At 37.7% G+C, this 10793-nt stretch overlaps 1 protein-coding gene across 1 annotated transcript; it reads right to left on the bottom strand.

The window, feature by feature from the left end:
* Positions 1 to 8669: 8669 nt before the first annotated feature.
* Positions 8670 to 10533, bottom strand: LOC107464224 (putative ETHYLENE INSENSITIVE 3-like 4 protein). The gene is made up of 2 exons (XM_016083155.3): positions 10209 to 10533; positions 8670 to 10006 (listed from the first exon to the last, which is right to left on the bottom strand). Exons 1-2 carry the CDS (start codon positions 10531 to 10533, stop codon positions 8670 to 8672), a joined length of 1662 nt encoding a protein of 553 aa, XP_015938641.1.
* Positions 10534 to 10793: the final 260 nt, after the last annotated feature.

The following is a 10793-nucleotide window of genomic DNA, read 5'->3' on the forward strand; positions in this document are numbered from 1 at the left end:
TTTTTTTTTTTGGTTTTCAATGATGGCTGTTCACGTGGTGTCTTGATTGAAGCAGAGTTGATATTCGTTTGGTGTCTTGTTTAGATTTCTATGTTGTTAGGTTTTTGTGGTTACATTGTTAGGCAAGGGTTTGGTTTGCTCTGTTTTTTTTTCTTCCTCAAAGAAAGGTTGCATGTGTTTAATTTGTTTGTTAACTTATCTGGCAGATGGATGAAGTACTGGACATTATGTTTCATCATGGAGGAAGTTTTGAGAAGGGCGTGGATGGAAAGATTGGTTACTATCCGGACAACAGAAACTGCCTAGGTGATGTTGAGGTTGATAGGTTGGATGTATTTTACCTGAGAAACTATTATAAGGAGCTAGGTTATAACAGAATGAAGGAAGTCTGGTGGCTTGTACCTGGAAAGAGCATAGGGGAGGGATTGAGGAAGTTAAATAGTGATGCAGACCTAAGAGAGATGTGTGAGATGGGTTCACAGAATGCCAGCCTTGTTGATATCTACATTGAACATCAGGTTTCGTCACCTGAACTGATAGAAGGGGAGGAGGTTATGGTATACATTGATGATCAAGTAAGGGACCTTGGGACTCAAGCTAAGGAAAATGTTGCAGCTACACCAGACGATGGTTCTAGGCCAAATCATGAAAAGAATCCTACTGCTAATGTGAGTCGACGTAGAGAGGAAGGGGTAAAAGCATCTGTTAAGGTGCCGTCTGAACAAAAAATTAAAAAGAAGGTCAAGAACACCCTGAAACCAAGTCAAACAAAAGTTCATAGGAGGTATTGCCTCAGGTCTGCCACTGGGATAGGAGGCACAAAAGCTCAGAAAAGAGGGCAGGGTAGCAAGATCCCAGTGATGTTGATGTCATCTGATGAGGAGTCCTCTAAAACTGATGATAGTTCAGAAGATGAGCCCTATAAACCAGTAAGGGAAGACAGCTCATCTGATTCATGTGCTGCGGACCCTGTTCCTTCACCTAAGGTAAAGGGTAAGAAGAAAACAAGTAAAGGGAGTACTTCACAGGATAATGGTAAGGGAAAGAATAAGATGAAGGAGAAGATTTGTGTTGATGAAGATGCTTATGTGGAGGGTAATTCTGATGTTGAAGTGGATTTTGGGAAAGTTGGAACTGATAAGAATGATGATTATGATGCATACGATCCTGGGACTGATTCTGATGGTGCCAACTCTTGGCATTCATTGGAGATGAAAACCCCACCCAACTCTGAAGACGAATTAGAAGAGGAGACCGAGTCTGATGAGGTGTTTCCTGTTTTTAGAGAGGGGGCTAGGTTCGGGGAGCTTCACTTAGAGGTTGGAATGAAGTTTAATATGAAGTGGGATTTTAAAGAGGCTGTTAGGGAGTACACCATCCAGGAGGGAAGGCGTATTCGGTTCAATAAAAATGATAGGAATAGGCTTAGGGCAGTTTGCAAGGTGAAGGAATGTGGTTGGGTCATCTTTGCTTCCAAGGACCGAGACGATACTTGCTGGCAAGTGAAGACTTTCAGAGATGATCATAGCTGTGCAAGGGAGGATAAGAACAGAGCAGGCAATCGTAACTGAGTTGCTAGTAAGCTTGTGAAGAAAGTCAGAAAGCATCCCAACTTCAGGCATTGTGATGCAAACACCTTCTTCAAGACCAAGTATGATCTGTCATTGAATAGGAACTCAATCTCAAGGGCACTGTCTGATGCTAGAAATCTTGTATATGGTGATGAAAAGGCACAGTATGCAATGGTGAGGGACTATGGGGAGACACTGCTGAAGACAAACCCGGGTTCAACTGTCAAAATTTGCACCATCCCACAGCCAAACGGTGATGTGATATTTGAGAAAATGTATGTGTGTTTAACTGGCTGCAAGAATGGATTTAAGGTAGGATGTCGTCCACTCATTGGACTTGATGGTGCTTTCCTGAAAACTGTCTTTGGAGGGCAGATTCTATCAGCTATTGGGCAGGATACAAACCACCACATATATGTCATTGCTTGGGCAATTGTGGAAGTTGAAAACACTGCCAATTGGAAATGGTTCCTGGAACTATTGCACGCAGATTTGGGAGATTACAAGACACATGGTTGGTGTTTCATATCTGATATGCAAAAGGTACATAGCTGCTAATCCCTACTGATTTAGTTTTCTGTTTGGTTGCTTTACTGTGTTATAATATACTGGATCTGTAAGCGATTTGCTGATATGTGAATAGGACTACTGTAGATGCACGATAGTAAAAGTTAGGGACATTTATGGTGCCTTTGTTAGAAACTCAGGGACTATTATGGTGAAAATTAAAAAGTAAGGGACTATTATGGTGAAAATTAAAAAAGTAAGGGTCTAAATGGGTGAGCATATAAATGTGTATTCAACAGACTTCTCTCTGCTGTATCTGTGTTAATTATTATTGGCATCCACTCTGTGTTGCAGGGACTCATAAATGCTGTACAAGGGTAGTCATTTTTAGGGATAAGGGAGAGCAGCATTTGATTTATCCTTTTGATTTCACTAGGTTGATTCTATAGGCTTATAACAAACCTAGTAAAGGAGTCTTTCACCACTTGCCAATTTTCCTTAAAAAATATGGCTGGGAATCCATCTTCTCTAGGAGCCTTCAGAGATCCTATGCTAGCTACTGCTTTATAGATGTCCAAACAGGAGGGAGTATCAATAAGAGCTAACTTATGTTGCTCATCCATCTGAGGGTAGGTAAGAGACGTCTTCAAGAGGAGGTTCTCATTGTTTTTTTCTATGTAAAGGTTCCTATAGAACTCCATAGCTAACATTTTTATTTCCTCCGGGTCCTCGCACCAAGCGCCATTATCCTTTCTCAATTTCACTATACGATTCTTCCTTCTCCTAGTCGCTGTCTTGGTATGGTAGTAATGTGTATTTCTGTCTCCATCTACTATCCACTGTTGTTTGGATTTTTGCAACCACATCAACTCTTCTTGATCCAGAATACTTTCCAATTTCTTAGCCCGATTTTCTTCCAGATCCTCTAAAAAAGGATTTTCACCATAAGATGGGACCTTTTGGATACCAACGATTCTATTTAGAATTCTCCTTTTCTTTTTAAACAAATTCCCGAACACTTGCTTATTCCACTCTTTTAAACTTGTCGTCATTGAGCATAAGGCAATAGGGAGAGTTTGATCCCCTTTCCAGGATGAAAGAAGGAAGGTATTAAACTCAGGGTGTGTTTTCCACATAATTTCATACCTGAAAGGCTTATCCCTTGTATCCATTCGCTCCGGATTAAGAATGATCATAAGAGGATGATGATCATAATTTACTCTTGGCAACACCTCCACCCTTGCGTCTCCGAACTCCCTTCTCCATTCTGCATTAGCTAAAGCTCGGTCTAACCTCTTGAAAACTCTATCCATCCCATCCCTTTGGCCTCCTTTCCAAGTAAAATGAGTACCAACATACCCCAGATCTAATAACTTACACTCGTTAATCCAATTTTGGAATCGTCTGCAAGCATGAGAGTCTACTGAGGCCCCTCATTTCTTTTTTTGCTCATGTGCAATTTCGTTGAAATCTCCAGCAAGCAACCATAGATTATTTATACTTCTAGAAATGATTTTAAGTTTTTTCTAGAGTTCTCTTCTCGTTGCTTCCTAGGGACAGGCATAAATAGCAGAGAGATCCCAAATCCTGCCGTCATTTATCGCGATAGCCATATGAACAAACTGGTAATGAGATTTCTTGATTCTAATATTCAGAGAATCATTATTCCATAATATCCAGATCCCTCCGCTGTAGCCGGAGGCTTCTTCTCTGTAGCTATACCTAAATCCCAGCGACTTAACAACTTGAGTAGCCCTATCGCCACTGCATCTAGGTTCAAAAATCATAGTGATAGTTGGGTTATTCTGTCTACGTATTTTCTTGAGGGTATGAATTGACGCCTGGTTCACTATCCCTCATACATTCCATGCTAGAATTGACATTAGGAAAAACCACAAAAAGTGAATCGAAAACACAAAGCCAGACCCTAACAAAGCCTAGCTGGTTACATTGCATCTCCTCTCCCATGATAGGAGGTTCTTCCATCATTTGGACTTCAACGACATCTTCTTCTTTATCTTTAATTTCTTTCATCACTTCAGATATCAAAGTGGAGTCTAGAGATTCAAAATAAAGTTGACCAGGGTCAGGGGGTTCATTGGGGTCATGGGATTCCAAAGGAGTTTCCTAAATACCATGAGAGAGGGGGACTTTTAGGTTTTTTGTTAGTCCAATTTTCATCAAAATGGGCTAGAACAGGTTGGGAAGGGGTAGGTTCTACAGGGGTTAATGGGTTATGGACCTGAGTAGGCTGAGTTGGGCTTTTAGACAAGGTCTTGGGCTGTTTGCTGGTTTGGTCATTGTTATGATCAGAAGAAGATCTAGAGGGTTGGGTAGCAGATATTGGGCCAGGATTAGGTCGAGAGTCTTTACCTTTGTGGATCTGCTGCATCGATGATTTTCCTTTTTTGTCATTTAGCAGTTTTCTTCTTAGGTCTTCCTCGCTATTAAGATTCTTATCCATCATTTGAGAAACATTCTCATTCTCCAATTCCTCTATCTGCAGTACAGCAAATCTAGAATTTGTCCCATTCACCTGTGCTTTCGCTCTACCAATTGTACCACTACTTGTACCTTCGCCTGTTTTAACCCCTTTTCTTCAACGTGTCTGTCATTGGACTAGCATCTACGGACGATACTCTTCTCCTTTTTCCTTCATGACCTCCTTATCCTTGTTTGAATTTTGTTGGACCGGAATGCCCCTATCTTCTTCCTCCTGCTGTGGTACCAAAGGGGCACCATTCAGCTGGTGGTTCTGAACCTGATTTCTCTCCTTCACAGGGCAACTCTCTTTTTCATGCCCCACTCTTCCACATGAGAAACATACTTGATGCAACCCCTCATACTCTATGGAATGGTTCACTCCATTAATCTGATATTGAGCCACCAATGGTTTAATCAAAGCCACCTCCACACAGAGTCTTGCGAATTTTCCCCTTGAAACTTCTGCAGTGTTGGAATCTATCTTCAGGGTTCGTCCAATAATATTACCAATCTTTCTCAGAATGGTTCTATTATAGTACTCGATAGCAAGCCCTGGAAGCTTCACCCAGGCTGCTACAGTATCAATAGTTGTCGTGGTCGGATCAAAGTCTGGTTTCCAAAGTCTTACGGAGAGATAATGATCTAGAATTTTCCATGGACCTTCCGTAAGGGCAAAGTCCAAATTCTTTGAGTTAAAAAATCTGACAAGAAAGAACTCACACCCTAGATCAATAACCTCAATGCTACCTCTTTTATCCCATAAAATCTCTAATCTTCTCTTCATCGCATGAGAGAAATTTTCCTTCCCAAAAGCTTCACAATGAGGGACTTCCACCATTCTTTTCGTATCTTCCTTTTGATGCTCTCTCTTATGACTAGATTGTAGAGCCCATTCGGGAGTTTCTGCAGCACGATCTCCTCATCATCATCACTTTCCTCTTCCTCTTCCATTGAAATAGAGGCATTTTCCTCTCTAGGTAGCTGCACTTCCATTGCTGCTGGGTCATTCTTTCCAATCTTCACTATACTTGCAAAGGACTTCTTCGCCCCTTCCATACCACTCAGCTTTAGTATCTTGACCTGACTTGCCTCCACTATCACATCATTAGCATCCATCTCCATACCAGCTTCATTTTCCTCCATCCAGTCTTCATGCCTTGGTTGAAGACCAACTTCTCCTAAGAACTCTCTCGTTTCCCCAGTTTTCTTGACCTTCTTCCCAGACCTACAATCCTCTTCTCCTTTTGGTTTCTTCCTAGGGTCATGGGATCGGGAGACACCCCCCTCACGTAGCCTCCTCTCATCGGACGGTGGTTGCCCTATAGTGTTAAAGTGGTCAAGAACCCTCAAATAATGTCTGAGGTTGTGGAGAGCAAAAACTTGTTTCCCAAATGGAGTTGGGCATAAACCTTGGTATGTATGTCGGCGTCCAACTTTTTTCGGACGTGAAGCATCTGACTTAAAGCCCAGTGGTAACTAATATGTTGGCGTGAAATTTAAGCCCAATATCATATTCATTTTCTCATTTTTTAAAATAATAATATCACGTTTATCAAAAAAAAATGTCACGACCAAAATAATAATAATAATAATATTTTTTACCCTTTTTCCTACCAATAATAAAAATAACATTTCTTGACCAAAAAAATTTTTTATTTTTAGAAATAAACAAATTTAAAAGGTACTGAAACTTTTGTTTTTTAAATGAAAAAAAGGAAGAAGATATTAAGTTATTAACAGATAGATACATATTTTTTAAGGGCAAATTACGTGCATAAACAAAAGGTAAACAAAATTACATATATCACTCAAATGAGATTACATTACGTGCATGTTCCTAAACAGTGTATTTATATAAATCGAATGAGGTATATTCGATTTACAATAACTAATAGTAAATCAAATTTGAGCATCTCGATTTAGTGTTATGGATATAAATCAAAACCGCCTTTGTCGAATTACTAGGGGAGCACATGGTTTGGGTGTCACATAATAGTAAATCGAAACAGGTCATTTGGAATTAGCACATAGTTTTCAGATACAAGCTAAATCGAAACAGGCTACATCAAATTAGCACATGATTTTTTATTTCAACGTAAATCGAATAAGGACAGATCGATTTACACAGATGGTTGGTCGATCATAAATCTATAATGCCTAATTCGATTTACCATTATTCTAGTTATATATAGAGTTTGAATTCGTTTCATTCGAACTACGTTACACCTCCATATCCCACCAACTCTAAAAAAATCCAAAGAAAGTGACCCTACTCTTCAAGTTTGATAGTGTACAAATGGAAGATGACCCAAATCAAATCTATCGGTTGAATGGAGTCGCGCATATTGTTGGTAGCGTGCATGACGAGATTAGTAATTTTTTTAAAATTTAAGAATTAAATTGTTGCTAGTGATATTGAGTCACTTAGAAATTGATTATAAGAATTATTAGAATGTCTAAGCTTAAAGTAGTAGTTAGAATATCGATTTAGGGTTGGTAGTGTGTTAGATGATTGTTAGTGATGTTAAACCGTTTAGTACTTAATTTTTATAATTAATCGTGGCAGGCTCCATATCATCATCATCCTCATCCTGAAATATATCTTCCACGCCATTTGGTGCTCCACCCTGTCGAGATTTTGTGACCACATCATCAATGTCGGCCATCGCAATCGCAACATCAGCTACGGGTCTAGTGTTAACCCTTTCTCCGCCATAAGTGTGATTTAGATCAGCATCGAAAGATGGGAGGCCACCAAAACTGCCTCAGGCTCAATCACAGACAGAGATGAAGATGCACCAACAGGCCTCAAACTCGAGCCGTCTGCCGTGGTTGAAGGCAAAGAATTTTGATTAGAACATCTTGAACTAGAGTCCACATCCACAAGTTTGGCCAATAGCTCAGGGGTCCTCACCTCCGGAAATTGCCGACGACAATGAAATAGAACTTTCAAATCTTCATCGCTGCTTATGACGAATAAATCACACTTCACATCATCCCGCAAAATGGATATCGAAATTCTGTAGAATAACTTCTCCACCCGTTTCACGCCTTGCAGCCCCAGTTTTCGGATTATAGTATCCTGAAACTCGGTGAAACTCGTCGAAGGTTTCATGAAAATACTAAGCGGATTCTTATCAGTAAACTTAATTCCGGAACGCGTTTTTTTCTTAATCGAACCTTTATAGCATTTTTATCAGAACCGAACCATTGATCGAACCGGTCAGACTATTGGGTCACTAAGACACTGGTTCAACCGGTAGGTCACTGGTTGAACCGATTAACCCGGTCCTATGTAAATAAAAAACAAAATATAGTAAAAAATTTAGAATTAAAAATTTAAAATACATATTTTTACTAATATTTTAAAAATATCTAGCTATTCTAAACAATATGGAACAGAAACAATAAGTATTTTGTTAATTTTACTCTATCATAAATATTTTTATTTTATTTTTATATTAAAATAAGTATTATTTTCGAATTTTAATAATTTATTAATTAGTTTATATCTATTATACTATTATATACTACAAGTATTTATTAAAAAATAATATTAATAGATATTATATAATTATGAAAAGAAAATAATAAATGAGTTTATAATTACTATTAAATAAAAATATAATTAATTTAAAAATGAATGAGCTTATAATTAAAATTAAAATAAACTAAATAAAACTAAATTATTTGCTAAAAGATATCAATATATATTTTAATTTGCATATATAATAATAACAAATAAGTTAGCCTAGTGATTGTGACTATTGTGTATTTTCCTTGAAGAAGGGGGTTCGAACTCTAGACTGATTTTTACCAAGTTTGACTGGTTTTATCGGTTATTGAGATAGATTTAAAAAATTATTTAATTTAATCATCTACTAACCTTAAAGTACTTCAAAGCACATATAATAATTAATGATCAACACATGCATACAAATCATATCCATAATAAAATAATATTTTATTTAAAAATATCAATATTACATATAACATGAATATTTTTTGGATACTATAACTATTATGATAATGTGATATTAGAGAAGACTAATAATTAATTAATAATACATAAAAACTACAATATTTTTAAACATATCAAATTAATTATTAAATATTGTTGCTCTTAAACGAAGTAGTAGTATAATCCCAAAGTGATGAAGTTGTTGCTTCTTGGCCAAGGCCGTCATGTGGAGAAATATAATCATGTTTTATTAATGGTGGATTATTATTCTGATGAGTGGAATCCATCACGCTATTTGCTTTACCCATCTCCAATGCCGCAAGCAACTCACAATCTTCAATGTCATTCAGCCACAACCCTAAATTGTCCTCACCAAAAGCTTCACCCGCAATCTCTTTCATTCCATTCATAATATCAATATCACCAAAATCAGTGTCACCAAAATTATTATTATTGTTATTGTGGTTGTTGGCTTTAGCTACCTCCATGTTCATCCAATCTCCAACACTTATCATCCTCTCCTCACTCGACGGGTAATTATGGAAAGCCTTTGAATTTTCATTGCTGCTGCTACTTCCTTGATGATCGAGAGTGGCACCGCGAAAAACGCATATCGACTCGTGGTCCATCCTTGAATTCTTGTCTCTAAATCCCATGGACAAATGGCTTTGTGGACAATCTACGTTCTGACATGTATATAGTAATTTGTCCACAAAGTTATTATCGTTATTGTTGTTGTTACTATTATTATTATTATTATCAAAATCACACTTTCTTTTTTCACCGCCTCCGGTGCTGCTATTGCCGCTACTACCGCCACCGCCAAACAAAACATGATCAACAGAATTATTAATAGAGTTTATTGGGGATGACTCAAAGACTTCAATTTCTCCCTCACCGTCTTCCTTATTATTCTCCTCGTCGCTGGACGAAGAAGGAGAAATCTTAAGACACTTGTTGGTAAGTCTCGATAAAGCTTCTTCTTTGTTCACAACTTTGGACCAAGTAGCATTATCTTTGGCAGTCATATTATCTTGCAAGGTCTTTGATTGAGTCACAAGCCTTCTCAATTTCTCCAGGTCAGGAGACATGTGCTTTATAATTGAAGCCAAAACCGAAACCTTCCATGTCTTCTTCAAATCATGGGGTTTCTTATACGGTGGTGGCCCGTGTCCTTGAGCCAAAAGGCCCTGTTCACCCCACCATGCCTCTGACCCATTAGGCCACCACGGTGGGGCCACACCTTTATCCAAAGGATACCTTCTTTGTGGCGGCACACAGTGTTGCATCAGTGATGAAAGAAGAGATCCTAGTGTTTTGTCTTGAAGATCTTGGAGAAGGTGTATGCTTGACGACTCATCTAATTCTCCTTTTTCAAGTAAGGGTAAATACTTTACAATTGCTGCAGGGGCATTTTGGTCAAATCTAATATCTTCTTTCCACCATTCTCGTAGACTATCCGAGCTTCCAGTAACTGGCTTACCTATAAATTATAATTAAAATATTTTAATATCAAAGTGAAGATTGAAGTATGACATAAATAAAATAGTTTTTAATAAAAACATAGAAAAATATTAAAATTATTTTTGTATTAATTGTTAAATAAAAATAAAAATATAATTAACTTCATAATTAAAAATTTTAGATAATTTAATAGTTAATTATGCTTATTTTAATTTCTATACCTTTTTCAGGGACGATGCCATAGACGAATCCACGAGCTTTGCAAACCTCCATGATCTTGATCATGTATTTGAGGACAGAGTCTTGTGCCCTAGACATCTTCTTTTTCCTGGACGCTTCTTGCTTGGCTTCTCTGTTCTCAGATTCGTCCATGTTAAGTTTCTCCTTCATCTTTTGGAAAAGGACACGGTCTTTACATATGCGCTTCTTCAGATCTTCATAGTCTATCATTTCATCTTCTGCTGTCAAGGTTACATCAATTTCCTCGTCTTCTGTATCGGACAATTGAACATAGGGAGGATCCATTTCTTCTTGGATCAGCACCATGATGATTTTTTTTATAAAAGAAGTCAAGTGAATTGTGAAAAATATCTGTATAGAAGAATAAATAAGAGTAATTGATATTATGTTGCTAGAACTCGTGAAAGTCATGTACGTATATATAGATATCCACGAAGGTTGTAGAATGGCGGTGTTAGAAGGAGCTAACATCAGCAAAATAATCTTAGCTTAGTGGAATTGTATTTAAGTAAATAATTCATAAGAGTGATGGGACAAAGTAGGTATTACTGAGTTGAAATTTGTAT

The sequence above is a fragment of the Arachis duranensis genome, chromosome 9 (genome assembly GCF_000817695.3).
Source record: "Arachis duranensis cultivar V14167 chromosome 9, aradu.V14167.gnm2.J7QH, whole genome shotgun sequence".
NCBI lineage: Eukaryota > Viridiplantae > Streptophyta > Magnoliopsida > Fabales > Fabaceae > Arachis > Arachis duranensis.

What these genes read in the sequence shown, in the direction of transcription:
- LOC107464224 (XM_016083155.3), bottom strand. Translation starts at nt 10,533, where the DNA reads ATGGTGCTGATCCAAGAAGAAATGGATCCTCCCTATGTTCAATTGTCC. An exon ending in TGGCATCGTCCCTGAAAAAG is followed by an intron (nt 10,007 to 10,208) that starts GTATAGAAATTA and finishes TATAATTTATAG; the next exon opens with GTAAGCCAGTTACTGGAAGC.